General features: G+C 33.8%; 2 protein-coding genes across 8 annotated transcripts in view; both read left to right on the top strand.

Moving 5' to 3' along the window:
- Positions 1-7,889, top strand: part of LOC107721005 (PX domain-containing protein kinase-like protein) — a 24,740-nt gene extending 16,851 nt beyond the window's left edge. Inside the window, exons 12-19 of one of the 7 annotated variants that reach the window (XM_016528859.1) lie at positions 745-823; positions 1,662-1,710; positions 1,796-1,873; positions 2,118-2,204; positions 2,314-2,377; positions 4,073-4,132; positions 4,544-4,571; positions 6,442-6,519. In XM_016528859.1, the coding sequence (XP_016384345.1) occupies positions 745-823; positions 1,662-1,710; positions 1,796-1,873; positions 2,118-2,204; positions 2,314-2,377; positions 4,073-4,132; positions 4,544-4,560 (434 nt within the window). In that variant the 3' untranslated portion in view covers positions 4,561-4,571; positions 6,442-6,519. Of the gene's footprint in view, positions 1-744; positions 824-1,661; positions 1,711-1,795; positions 1,874-2,117; positions 2,205-2,313; positions 2,378-4,069; positions 4,133-4,543; positions 4,572-6,438 lie in introns of all 7 variants that reach the window. The other 6 variants (XM_016528858.1, XM_016528857.1, XM_016528855.1 and 3 more) reach the window with 6 other exon arrangements.
- Positions 7,890-10,033: 2,144 nt separating this feature from the next.
- Positions 10,034-14,887, top strand: part of LOC107721006 (pyruvate dehydrogenase E1 component subunit beta, mitochondrial) — a 12,545-nt gene continuing 7,691 nt past the window's right edge. Inside the window, exons 1-7 of the mRNA XM_016528860.1 lie at positions 10,034-10,106; positions 10,204-10,263; positions 12,054-12,161; positions 12,243-12,305; positions 12,394-12,429; positions 12,513-12,798; positions 12,876-12,986. Of these exons, the coding sequence (XP_016384346.1) occupies positions 10,071-10,106; positions 10,204-10,263; positions 12,054-12,161; positions 12,243-12,305; positions 12,394-12,429; positions 12,513-12,798; positions 12,876-12,986 (700 nt within the window). The 5' untranslated portion in view covers positions 10,034-10,070. The remainder of the gene's footprint in view (positions 10,107-10,203; positions 10,264-12,053; positions 12,162-12,242; positions 12,306-12,393; positions 12,430-12,512; positions 12,799-12,875; positions 12,987-14,887) is intronic.

Below are 14,887 nucleotides of genomic sequence, written 5' to 3' on the forward strand. Positions count from 1 at the left end.
GCTGTTTCATTCATGACAGACAGCTGCTCTCTTTAGGTAAATGGCAGCGCGAACACTGATTGAAATGCTCAAATCAAACTGGTGTGATCGTACTCTGCACGGACAAACCAACAAGTGATCACAACAATGATCGCACACGTCAAAGTTTGAGGAATGAAACAGACGAATCATTGTAATTTAGGAATAGAATCACGTTGGTGTTTTAATCGCGATCTTTAACGATCTATTAAATTAAAGTGCTTTGTCATGTTGGTGGTGACACCTCTCTTGCAACATGTTTAGCTATCACAGATAGCCTGTTATACTTCGCTTTTTTGGCTTCTGATCACAAATGTAGCCAAACTTTGGAGCGCTTAGGTTAGCGAGCAAGGTCCTGGGAGATCGCTAGGTCCGGTCCTCACAGATGAAGAAAAAAAAGCGCATAGGAATCGATAGGCGGAATCGAAATTTTAATTTGACAACAAGTATCCGATTCCTGACCTTAAGTATCCGATTCTGGAATCGGAATTGATTTTCGATTCCCAACCCTAGTGAAGAGCATGGATGTCTAAATCATTAAGTAAATTAGTTATAGTTCATTTAATAAGTTGAACTTGCCATTTTAAGCTACAGAACATCTGCTGTTCAGTTATATACAGTAGTTGACTCCATACAGCAATAATCCTAAAGCGTGTTGTGAGTCATATGTTTATAGCTAATGGTTTTATGTGATGCGTAACCGTTTGTTATTTCATTTTCCCACAGTCTCTGTACTTCAGTCCATCCTGTCCACAGAAGCTTGCAAAACGGGAATGCCAACCGTTTCCCAACTCCTACAAACACCGTGAGTTACGACATTCAGGGCTGCTTTGGGCTCAGGAGTGAATCGCACAAAATGATCTCATACAAACATTTTTGAAATTTAGTTTAAAAGGTTTATTTTTAATATTATTTTTCTCACATGTATTTTATATAGCACTTATTTTTGTATTTTTTGTTTTATTATCATATTTTATATATTACATTTTTTTAAATTATTATTATTATAACAAATTATTGTTATTGTCGAGTTAATTTGCTTATTGCGTAATATCATGAAAATAATGTCAAATTGCAAAAAAAATAGGTGTCATTTTCTTTACGAAAAATGTAATTTAATATCTTATTCCTTTGGGGCAAATAACATTTTTACAATTAGTTAAAATTTTATATATCATTTTCCTCATTTATTTTATATAGTATTTTATTAGTTTCTTTGTTAGTTTTTTTTATTATATTTTTATTTAATAATTAGTTTTATGTAATTACAATTATTTTAGAATAAAATTATTGACATCATTGTCATGAATCAATTAATTTATTTCTTAATATCATGAAAATAATGCCAGTTTGCAGTGGTGTTAAGAAAGGCATCATTTTCTTTATTCAAAATAAAAATTTTGTTTTCTTCTGTTGATTTTGGGATGAAATATGACCTAAAGTTTTTCTTGACAAGTTTTATGTGATTCATCCTAAGAGGGATGTGATGTGTACATAAGCGTAAAGTCTTCATTTTATGACTAAGTCACGTTATTGTGAATCCAAAGCATGTGGTTTTCTTCTTTACAGCAGTAATTGTGAATGTTGACATTGTTTAAAACCGAAGCACAAACCGCTGCTGAGTTCAACTCTCGTTCTAACAGGTTATTCAATGACGTGCTGCTGTTTAACTCTGAGAAACCCCAGTTTAAGGTAAGCAAACTAAAGTAAAAAACTAACCTAACCAGTTTCTGTTTTACTAAATAATTGGTTAAATCTTCCCTCTTTCCAAATTCAGATCAGTTCCAAATTAAAGGAGGCCCTGAAATCGTCCAAGGAATGCTTGGAGAAGCACTTAGTGGAGGAACAGAGGACAGTTAGTGCATTGCTTTATTCACTTTTAGGCTCTTGTGCAACAAACGTTTGGCTTGGCTTACTTAGGAAACATTACACAACAGTGTCGCAAACACAAATTCCATCGTTTCGGTGTAGAAAAGTTGACTTGATGACATCAGCTGAATAAAATGTAATACTTTACAACAGGAAATTTCCATGAAACGTTTTCTTAGTAGTCCTGTAGATTTAGGTTTTTATGTAACTGGAACCTCGTGTGTTTTCAGATCCACCAGCACAAGAGGCTGACGCGAGCGCAGTCGCACCACGGCTCAGAGGAAGAGAAGCGGAAAAGGAAGATCTTGGCCAGAAAGGTACATGAGTTTGAGCGCTTTGCCATAATTAGGATTTGCATTGAATGCTCACACCGTTTTGTGCTAAACATAATGGTTGTTAAAACCAAAACGCCTGTTTTGGTTTCAGAAATCGAGACAGTCGACGTATGAAAATGAGGAGGATCTTTCTGTCAAATACAATAACAACTCTGGTAGGTTTCATTTATTCAACTTTCCTTTATTAATGGAATAGTTCACCTAAAAATCTACTCGCTCTCAGGTCATCCAAGATGTAGATGAGTTCGTATCTTCATCAGAACAGATTTGGAGAAATGCAGCATTGCATCACTTGCTCAGCAATGGATCCTCTGCAGTGAATGGGTGCCGTCAGAATGAGAGTCCAAACAGCTGATAAAAACATCACAATAATCCACAGCCCTCCAGTCCATCAGTTAATGTCTTATGAAGAGAAAAACTGTGTTTGTAAGGAACAAATCCATCATTGAGAATTTTTTAACTTCAAACTGATGCTTTCGGCTAAAATACCTAAAATAAAATAATAAAAGTCCTCTATCCACAATATTGCTTTCTCCAGTGAAAAAGTAATCTCATCTGAATCAGGAGAGAAATCTGCACAGATCAAGCACCGTTTATAAGCGAAAACAGTTTTAAATGAATATGTTGGTGGGTTATGATGTGAGAGGACAACAGGCGATGGACTTCTTCACTGGAGGAAGAGTTATTATGGATTATGGACTCGTATTTTGGTCAGAAGCAACGGTTTGAAGTTAAAAACGATTTGTTTTTTACAAACATGCATCTTTTCGCTTTACAAGACATTAACTGATGGACTGGAGCGTTGTGGATTATTGTGATGTTTTTATCAGCTGTTTGGACTCTCATGCTGACGGCACCCATTCACTGCAGAGGATCCATTGCTGAGCAAGTGATGCAATGCTACATTTCTCCAAATCTGTTCTGATGAAGAAACAAACTCTTCTACATCTTGAATGAGGGTGAGAAAATGTTCAGTTCATTTTTGGGTGAACTATTCTTTTAAAAAAACAATGGCAAATGTAATGCCAAATTTTAATGTCACATTTTCAGTGTTTTGGGTTCCGGAAGTATTTTTCTCCATTCATTTTCTCCATCGGGATTTTGTAAAAGTCTTGAGGGTCAATCCATCTCAAATGACCCAATGAAGGTTGCTTGACCATTTTTAATTATCCTCTTCTTTTTTTGTGTGTGTGGTTGAACCATTTAAAATACAAGTAAAATAAAAATAAAATTATGTAGCAAATCCAAAAACTACCAATACTAAAAATAGCTAAAAATTAGGGATGCACCGATACCGATACTGGTATCGGTATCGGGCGAGTACTGGAAAAAGTGGTATCGGTGCATCCCTACTAAAAATCAAGTAATAACAAAAAGAAATTAAAAATGGTCAAGCAACCAACTTTACAATTTTTGGACCACTTGAGATGAAATTACTGTTCAGTAAAGAGTTGTAAACCATGAACCAAACCAACCTGCTTCAGATAAATCACAATAATACAAACTTTCATTTGATACAAAAATGTTTTAGAACAAATGTAAAAAGGGCATATTTTTAATGTCTAGCTCACCCAGAATTTGGAAATTAAAGACTTTTTAAATAATTAAGTGCACATGATGCTAACTTATGGCGTTGAAAGAAGCAAATACTGTCGCGAACGACCTCGCCGTTCATCGTAGGTCTTCAAAGGTTTATAGTTATTATGAAAAGTCTGGTTTTGAATGGCTTTTTTTACTATCAGAACCCTTCTGTTGAACTCTATTATTACCTGATTCAAGATGCAGCTCTCAATGTATAAATACAGTAAAAGAAAACATTACAAAAAATCATATTTATTGTCTTCTAGCAGGTTCTGGGGCGAGTTCACCTCCAACCTGCCCGTCCTCACCCACTCCTCTGCCTGGATCAGGTGCGTCCCGTTTATAACTCCGTCCGTCCTCAATCATTATGTCAAATCAATCGGAAGAGTTTGTGTTTCCTGGTCTTATTCAAACATTCCCTTTCCACAGTCAGTATGTCCATGTAAACAATCAGTTTTCCCAGTATATCACATATAATTCTGTATACGTTGCATGATTTGGTAAAATGTTTTCGATTGTAACTCACCGGCGCATTAACATCTCCTGGTTTTTTCTATCCAATAGAGACCTAATCTTTTCCATTTCATCAAATTCCTCATGAAATCGGTTACAATCTCCATTCATCTTACCAGATCATAATCATCCGATGTGTCGCCTCATTCTGATATGATCAGTAACTTGTGTGTGCCTCTCTCTCTCTCTCTCTCCCTCTCTCTCTTATATGCTGTCTTCAAAACTAGAGCATGCACCATTTTGAACGTGTGTGGGGTAAAGTAATTCAATAATAATAATCTATTTCCACCGTAAAGTTGCAGCTCACCCTCCCTCAGTAGTACATTCGGATTCCCCACCGCAAAACTGTTGCATTAGTATTGAAGCATGTAAATGCATGCAAATGAGGTCCGTCCAGACACTTTCCAGCCTACTGAGAAGGGTTAATGCAACTTTATAAGTTCACAATCTGCAATTGTCTATTTAGGCACAAATTTTTCATCATTCTGGACTTTTCTGAGGGTACATTCTCTTTTTAACAGCAAACACTCTGGTTTTGTGGATTGTGATGGTTGTTGTTTTTTTCTTATATATGCAGTGTTTATGTTAGTGAATGATAATACTCGTTTTTAAGATTCTATTTTTATATACACTTTTGAATGAGGAATATCGTGGTCTTAAAGCAATTACAAGTGAGCACAAGTAGTACGCTGACGATACTTGAATCTTGCTGGCTCAGAAGGCATGAGTCATGCTGTCCAGCACTTATTTCCAAGAAGGTTATTGGTCAGTAAATGTGCACAGTATTGAAAAAATCATCATTTAGTCTAGTTTAGTTTTCTTTCTAATCACTCATATTTTTAGTTGTTATATAATTAATAATTATATTTTTAGTATCTTATTTTGTATACGATATTTACTTACAAAATATATGTTTTAAATATAAATCTTTTAAATTAATTGTATAATTAATTTTATATTAAACGAATTAATATTAATTTATAATGAATAACTATATAATTAATTATTATAATATATCATTATAATATATTATTATTTTATATATTATAAAATGATATACTATAGAAAAGTTATATTCATAATATATTATACACGTCTTTCAGCCATGTATCAAAAGTAGGGGGTGAGGCATGTTTCCATTTTAAAAGTACGAGACGTCTCGCTAAGGAAGTAGTAAAGGCTATAGCCTTTTGAACCGTCACTGAAAGGTCAGCATTCACCGCCATGCCGAAAATATAAAAATATATTGTATATTTACTTATTAAATAAAAATATTTTAAGTATTTTTATATTTTGTGTATTTTTATCTGAATTATATTTTATATCATAGTATGTTTTTATATCATATTTTGTATATTTATTTATAAATATTGCAAGTTTTATATTTTTAATGATATAATTAATAATTAGATATATCAGTATATTTTAATATCATAATATGTTGGGTATTGCATTATTATTAAATATTTTGTATATTAGATTTAATAATTTTTATAATTATTAATGATATAATTATATTTTTAGATATTATATTGTATATATACATACATTATATATATATATTGTGTATATATAATATATATATAAAATATTGTAATATAATATTAATTAATTTAAAAAATGTAAATATAATTATTTAATAAAGATCATTTAAATTATTTTTACTTATTATATATATATATTTTTTTTTTAATGCAGAATGCCAAAGTTGACCAATCTGAATCCAGAATTCCAGAAAGCATAATAAGTATAATAAACTAAATATATAAAATAAATAAATTCCTTTCACTGATTTTTTTTTTTTTTATTATATATATATATTTTTTTTTAAATGTATATCATTTTTATATTTTATTTCATAATATTTTTTTTATATTGAAATATATTGTGTATTTACGTATTAAATATAAATAAATATAAAGCTATCAAATTATTCCATGTTGACTTTAAATGTTGCCGCTTCTGGTAAGTGTATCATTCTGAATGGCTATTGTACTTTATCACTTCCTGTTTACTTACTGCACAAGATTCTGAGTAGTTATATTACTGTTTATATTTGATATAACTAAACCATATTAGTTACATTTGACTGATCGTGATGGACTGTTTTCTCTGATTCCAGCAGGAGCACCTCCAGCACCTCCTCTTCCTCCCCCCGCTCCTCCTCCTCCCGGGAACGAAGCCGTCCCTCCATCCCTCTTGCCTCCTAGTGCCAACGGCACGGGCAGGAGCGCCCTTCTCAGCTCCATCCAGTCCTTCAGCAAAGGCAAACTGAAAAAATCTGAGACTGTTGACCGCAGCGTCCCACGTTTGTGAAAAAAAACCTTAAAAACGCTCGTCTTTGTTTTAGTGCAATTCGTCCACTCGAAGTCTTTTAGCAATTTACGTCTAGCAGTGAAAATTGACTGTTTGTACCTGAACTTCTTCAGTGTTTGTTTTGTTCGTTTGTTTTATTCACAGTCCTGCATTGTTTTGTTTTGTTTTGTTTTAAGCTGCTCGACGTAACCTAAACAGTTCTGCTTGGACCAGCTGTCGCATTTAAAAAATGGACTTGCACACTCATTCGAACGAAAAAAATCTTAATTTAAAGGACTGACTTTTGAAAGCGAGGGCACAAGATGGTGGAGAATGCGGGCAGCACATTTACTATGAATGACAACGTAACTGGATTTTATTGTCGGTTCATAAAACAAGTAATATTTGATTCTGATATTTTAATCCAACTTTGGTAACGGTTCATTTCGAGGGGGTTTGGGATTATGCTTTTTAAGCGTTTGTCACATTTACCATTGTGCCTACAAAAGCTGAGAGCATTCTTTGTTCTCTTCGTTTTTTTCCTGCGGAAATTTTGAGCTACATTGTTCGTATTTTCTTTCAGAACAAAGTAATATTTGTATTCCTGTTCTGCAAGATCACAATCAAAATGTTGCACAAATAGCAACATTTATACGATGCGTTTAGCATTTACGCCCCTTAACAACACAGTTTCTGTGTCAGAAGATCAATGGCTTTGATTTACCACTGACATGATTGTATAATGACCATTGTGATGCCACTTACGTCGTCTAATCCTATTGGCTGTTGCGGCCTGGTAGAGAATTTCAGCCAATCGAGCAAGTAAAATGGAAATGGAAGTGATTTCTTGTTTTGCACACATATATGAAGAAAGAAACTTCTGTAATTCATATTCATCGCGGGGTCCTGTTGAAAACCAGATCCATTTGTAATCTAGAACGATGTACAGTGATTGATGCACAATAGTTCATCTTTTGCTCCTGTAACAGTAAACTCATTTGTATATAGATTCATACAGACACTGAAAACATTACAGCTAAATACAGAAATGCATATTCCTGGCTTTATCGTGGGGGAAGAATTTAATAATGTTTTCATTTTCGCTACAGCACTTTACCGCTGAATATTTAGCAGTGGTCTGGAGGAGAAGAAATCTTCTCAAGTTTACACAGAGATTTATGTATGTCTGAGAACAATAGAGGAATCAATGTGTTTGATGATGAAGAAAATTGCCACTTATTTTCCCCTCTGTACAGTTTCCACTGAAGTTGGACATCCTCAAAATGCTACAAATTTTTTTCCCCTGTTCTAAAAAACGTGTATTGGCAATATAAAAAAAAAAATGGTCTTGTGCTTTTAGTTGTGAACATTTGAAGTAAAGACAATGGAACAGATCGCGTGTGGTTTAATTTCTTCTTCAAACTTGTATAAACTAATAAATAACTAATACATATAGATCTTGTCGATAATATAAATTATATTAAATTGTATGTGGAAATCAAATATAATAACTATTTACATATATACATTTTTAAACGTAAAGATATTTGTATATTTATTTTCAATGTTTTAAATAATTCTAATTTGATAATTATTTAAAAAATATAATAATAAATATTTCAGATATTTTTCTTTAATATATTGTACGTAATTAACAAATGTACATTTGTGTCATATTTATCTTTTTTTTTTTTTTTTTTTTTTGGTTTATAATTATGTAAATATAGTTAACAGAAAATATAGTTAAATTAGTTATATTTTATTTTTATTGTACTATTAATTTAACCATATGCTTTATCAACATTTATTCACTTGTTTAGTAATGATATATTGTACATTATGTTGAAAAAATTATCATGTAAGTATTTTAAATACGTTTTCTAATTAATAAATATGTAGAGATCTCATGGATTATTTCAAATTTATTGGATTTTCTGCACTGAGCATCAAACCCACAGACAACAATGCACTGTTAATACAAGAAATAATAAAAGAAAATTTTCCCATACAAAAACAAATTATAATAACAATAAAAAAGAAAAAGAAATAATAAAAAAAAATCCATAATAATAATAATATCTTAACAGACAGAGAATCTTCTTTTACAAGAATAGCATGTTAAATTGTAAAAATAAAAAATAATAATTGTTGCTCAGTTTAAGTGTCTAGAGAGTTATCCAACAAATAACCTAAAAACGCCACAGTTTATCTAAAGTCCTTAAAGAACCATTGAGGGACGGTCTAATTTTTTCCAATTTAATGCAAGTAAACACCTCTTTCAGCCATGTATCAAAAGTAGGGGGTGAGGCATGTTTACATTTTAAAAGTACGAGACGTCTCGCTAAGAAAGTAGTAAAGGCTATAGCCTTTTGAATCGTCACTGCAAGGTCAGCATTCACCGCCATGCCGTAAATGGCCAAAAGTGGATTTGGATCAAGATCTCTGTCAAAGGCTTCCCACAGCACATGAATAATGTCTGCTGGCGAGTTCCTACACCAGTTACATGCATCACTGACAGAAGCATATATTTGAGCAAGTTTAGCATTAGTATAGTAAACCCTATGTAAAATCTTACACTGTATCAGGCTATGTCTGGCACGTATTGATGATGTATGAACGAGATCAAGAATACGTTCCCAGTATTCAGCAGATATTGTAACTCAAATCCCAAGTCTCCCTCCCAGTCCCCTCTAATCTGACTTGATTTAATATTATGAATCAGGTTATAAAAGACAGAAGTACAATTTTTTGAGTGTGGTTCAAGCTTTAAGAAGTCATCCAATGGCTATTTGAACAAAGTGCCTGACTTGATAGAAACGAAATTTGGAAGGTCATGGATCTATGATCTATGGTCTTTATGCCCTAATCAAATCAAATTCGGAATACATATTAGATGGTGAGAAACAGTGAGAGATCTCATGTGGATTATAATTACGTTGTAAATGTAGTTCATATAAATTATAGTTAATATTACTAAAAGTTATATATACTAGTTTATTTATACTACTACTTTTATATGCATTATTAATATTATTTTAACTGATACTAAATATTAAAAACTGATGGTTTTTAATAAAATGGTTTTGACATTACTGAGCCTGTATTATGGCATAGTTTAGACATCTGGCAACAATTAAAACTAGTTTAGTCGATTTTAGTCAATTTTTAACATGACCACGTTTTAACATTTGCGTCATATTTATCTTTTCTTTTTTTTTTTTAAATATTGAAGCAATTTATTTTAGAAATCATTGATTTTTTGGGGTTTCTATAAAAAGATTTTTCTCTTGCCCTTGGACGCCCAATGACAAGTCTTAAGGCAACTTCCGTTCTGTCATGATTCGGCTGCACTGATTGGCCGCTGTCACTGTGTTTCCTGTTTTGATTTCACAACGCGCCTTCTGATTGGTCGAAACCGCTGGCATGGCAGCCCCGCCTCCAGACAGAGGACAGTGAAACATGGCGTCTCTGAGGTGCTTCTTGCGCTCGGGGAAGGTATTTGTGTGGAAATATGACACATTAGCAACATATTACGGTCATAATAATGAGATGAAAGCGTTGAGACTGCTGTGGCTGTGTGTTTGTCTCTCAGAATGCCGTTTCAGCGGTATTGCGGCGGGAGTTTCACAGGACGTCGCCGGCTGCGGTGCAGGTCAGTGATGTTGCTGCTCTCACCTTCAGCAGATAAACACCAAACCATCAGAAATCCGCTGTGAAGTCTGTCGATTATTAGTATGTTTGGTCAGTCGATTAGTGGTCACAATTGAGTCCTACAGAGTGCACTGTACATGTCAAGATTGCTAACAAAAACAGCGCGGTAATGTCATGTAGTATTATGAGCATTTTTTCCCCCCATATTTATCATGATAAAGTCATGTTTTGTTTGTTTTTGCTAGTATGTACCATGGTATTATGTTTTTTTTTGTATCATATGAATACAACAGTGTGTGTGTGTGTGTGTGTGTGTATACTGTATATATATATATATATATTGTAATCAGATTACTAATTACTTCCAAGTTACTTTGAAAACATATCAAACCTAAAAAAAAATATACACTTCAAAGTAGGGATGTCAACGATTAATCGATGATCGATTAATTGTCGATAAGAGGTGCAATATAGAAATGTAGTAAGAGTAATTTCCCCAGATAATTCTTTCATATGGGGCTTTGCAGCGCTGCGGGAGACAGGACAGATAGGCTATTAATTCCTACAACTTGTTAATTCGTTCCTACGACTTATTAATTTGTGGCCACTGTCCATGTTTCATTAATTTTGTTCCTTAAATAACCCATGATTTAAGTAAAACGAGAGAACAAATTAATAAATCGAACAAATTCTTAATTCATGGCCATAAAATCTTTCATTTCCCTTAGATGCGAAAACTGATAAAAAGTGAATGACAATAAAATAAACCTGCGAAATTAGAGGGTTAGACGATGAGGATTTAGGAAAAGAAACAATGCCTAAATATTATTGAATTTGTGGAAATTCGTGACCAACCGGCAATTAACTGTGTGAGCATTAAAGACAGAAAAAAACGTAATAAATTGAAAACGGTTCTGATAACATTTGAAAACAGTATTGATGAACATACAGTGCATATTTGAATGCTAAAAAGGAATCTTGCTGCTTTGTTTACGGATGTGATGTGGGCATTTACAGGCTTGCGCGTCTCACGTGGATGATTACCGTATGAATAGTGTGCGCTACGTGGGGGCGTGATCACATTACAGATAATGAGCTCAGACAGGAAAGACTGGAGCTCAGACAGGAAAGACTGGACCTCACGTTGGTTTTATACGGATTATTTCATCAGAGATAAGACTTAATTTAAAAGCAGACACTTCGAGCTTTCTATAGATATATTTCTCATGTCTGTGTGTGTGAAGTATTCGCTGAGTTTTGGTTCTTTTTAGTGACGCGTTTCAGAAAGAAGTTTGCGGAGACTGAGACGGCAGAAAGCACACCCTGTTTGTTTTCTTTATTTTACAAAGGCACAATCTTTTGTTGATATTGTGAGTGTACACAAATAAAAGTAGACCCTTCACAGATTCAAATGATGTATTACACTTATATGTACGATCAAAAATGGTGGAGCATTTTAAGTTATTTTTGCTGTTTTCAGGAAAAAATGCAAGTGATTGCCCCGGTGCCTCCGTCGACCCCGCGCAAAATGTGATTTTAAAAGGCATATAAATATTTTTTTTCTTAACACTACATTTGTAACGTAAGTAATGTAATTATATTGACTTTAGTAACTGTAATCAAATTACACAAATTTAAAATGTAATGCATTGCATTACTGTGTTACCAGAAAAAAGTAATTAGATTACAGTTACGCATTATACCCAACTCTGGGTATTACCATGCTTTTCTTTACACGTATATTGAAGTACCATGTATTTATTTATTAATTATTGCGTTTTATTGATGCAGGTAACAGTCCGAGATGCCCTCAACCAGGCCATGGATGAGGAGCTGGAGAGGGATGAACGGGTTTTCCTTCTCGGAGAGGAAGTCGCACAGTATGACGGCGCGTACAAGGTCAGATGCAAAGACTTTTATTATATTTCGGTTATCAATAATGCCAAAGCATCTTTTAAAGTTGCTTGTGTTGGGTTGCAGATTAGCAGAGGCCTTTGGAAGAAGTATGGAGACAAACGCATCATTGACACACCAATTACAGAGGTGAGAATGATGATAAACTTGTCCAAAAATCATCTACGTATGTTCTTAATTGTTATGTTTAATATAATTTCCTGATTTGTCCATACAGATGGGCTTTGCTGGCATTGCTGTTGGTGCTGCCATGGTGAGTTTTTCCTGTAACAACGTTGATAAAATAATTTGAAACTCTGTCATGTTCCCAAACTAACCCATCACATCTTCTTTCAGGCGGGTTTGAGACCCATTTGCGAGTTCATGACCTTCAACTTCTCCATGCAAGCCATCGATCAGGTCATCAACTCCGCCGCCAAGACCTACTACATGTCTGCCGGCCTGCAGCCCGTCCCGATTGTGTTCCGCGGGCCCAACGGTGCTTCGGCCGGAGTGGCGGCTCAGCATTCCCAGTGCTTCGCCGCCTGGTACAGTCACTGTCCCGGACTGAAGGTGGTCAGTCCCTGGAGCGCCGAGGACGCCAAGGGCCTTCTGAAATCAGCCATCCGTGACGATAACCCTGGTGAGTTCCTCACCGCGTGAGGCTAATGTTCACAGGACGTGAAGGCGGCTCTAACTGTTGTGTCGTGTCTCTTTCAGTGGTGTTTTTGGAGAATGAGCTGATGTACGGTGTGCCATTTGAGATGTCTGAAGAGGCTCAGTCAAAAGACTTCATCATCCCAATCGGAAAAGCTAAGATTGAAAGACAGGGTAGGTAATATTATAAATGAATATTATAAAAAAATGAATAATTATATAATTATAGTAGTAGTAATATTAAATCACACATAATACTATATCATTTACTTTGATTACACCAGGGTTTCTCAAACTGGGTTTTTTGAAGAACTGCAGTTTGTAATGTAATGTAATCTGTTAAATTAAAAGAAATAGATGATTTATAATATTTTAAAATAATAATAAAATATTTCCAAAAAATAAATTATTTAAAATAATTTTAAGCTCTTATTTAAAAGGGTGATATATATTATTTGGAAAACTTTCGTAGGAAGGACGGAATAAAAAGCAAACTAAAAAGAAAGAAAAAAAAAAAAAGAATTAGGAGGAATCAATGAATTATTACAAACTTACTGCCATTTTGTGAATATTAAGTAATCATGTAATCAATGAAAAAAAACTAGTCTAATTAGGAGTATTTTACAACATAACGTAATATAATCTAATTACAAGTATTTAATCTTTGGAGTCTGATTGCGTAATCCAGATTACAGTAATCAGTTACTTCCCAGCACTCTATATATCCTGTTACAACTAAAATAGACTGAAACAGACATATTTTATTTAAAATGTTAAAATATGTACACATGTATATTTGGTTAAATTGTTTATTATTGATTTATGCATTTTAAAAATCAAACGTTTTTTTTATATTATTTTATTTGTTTTCTTTTTTTCTTTTTGTTCAAAGTCTTTTTATTAATATTTTACGTAATATAACAACACTTTCAACAAGAAAAAGGATGACAAAATACATTTTCTTGCTCCAACAGAGCTCCCCACCCCCACTGCACCATTATTATACATTATATTATAGACAATCTGTTCTATACCATATTATTATTATCTATATACATATATATGCATGTATACATAGATAAATATATATACATGTTTATTCATATACTGTACATATATGTACATACATTGAACCACAATAGATTAACAATTAAAAAAAATTTTAAAGAAGGAATATAAAGGTGGGAAAGAAAGGGGAAAAATGACAACATCAAAATTAAACAGCAAATATTACATTCGGATCCATTTGCTCTATGTATGTCAGCACTGGCTGCCAAATGGAGAAAAAAGTTTGACTGCAGCCTTTAGTGGAGTACCGAATCTTCTCTAATGCAAGGTGATACATAATCCAATGACTAAAAGTAGGTGGAGATTTGTCCTTCCACTTACACAATATAAGACGTCTAGCTATTAAAGTTGAAAAGTAAATCATATTCTTAGCATTATTATCTAAACAGAGTTCTGTAGATAAACCAAATATTGCAAGCATAGGAGAAGGGTTAATAGATAAATACAGAACTTCTGAAAAAAAAAAAAATCTATATTAATTGCCAGAAATGAACAAGCTTAGAACATGACCAAAACATGCGTGTATGATTGGCTATCTCAACTCTACACCGATCACACAAATAGTTTATATTTGGTGAAAATGTTGCTAATTTTGCTTTTGTCCAGTGAAGGCGGTGAACCACTTTAAACTGAATAATTGTATGTTGTAGACAGTGTTGGGCAGTAACGCATTACTTAGTAACACGTTACTGTAATTTGATTACTTTTTTAGTAACGGAGTAATTTAACGCGTTATAATTTTCAAAATAGTAATTAGAGTATAGTTACAAGCCGAGGTCTCTATACGTTACTGCCGCGTTACATTGCTGACAGAATGCAGTGTTTTATAATCTAGAGACCTAAAAAGGATGTAGCACAGGCACTGTCGAGTCAAGTGCCAGTGGATCAGAGACCTGCTCCCGCGAGACCCGACGCAACAGAGTGCAGCGCAGGACAAGATGGGCGAGTGCTGGTGCGGGCGGGTAGACACTCGTGTGTGTGCGGGATGCGGGAGAATAAAATGATTC

Source organism: Sinocyclocheilus rhinocerous, unplaced genomic scaffold, assembly GCF_001515625.1.
Source record: "Sinocyclocheilus rhinocerous isolate Xijiao unplaced genomic scaffold, SAMN03320098_v1.1 scaffold1623, whole genome shotgun sequence".
NCBI classification, from domain to species: domain Eukaryota; kingdom Metazoa; phylum Chordata; class Actinopteri; order Cypriniformes; family Cyprinidae; genus Sinocyclocheilus; species Sinocyclocheilus rhinocerous.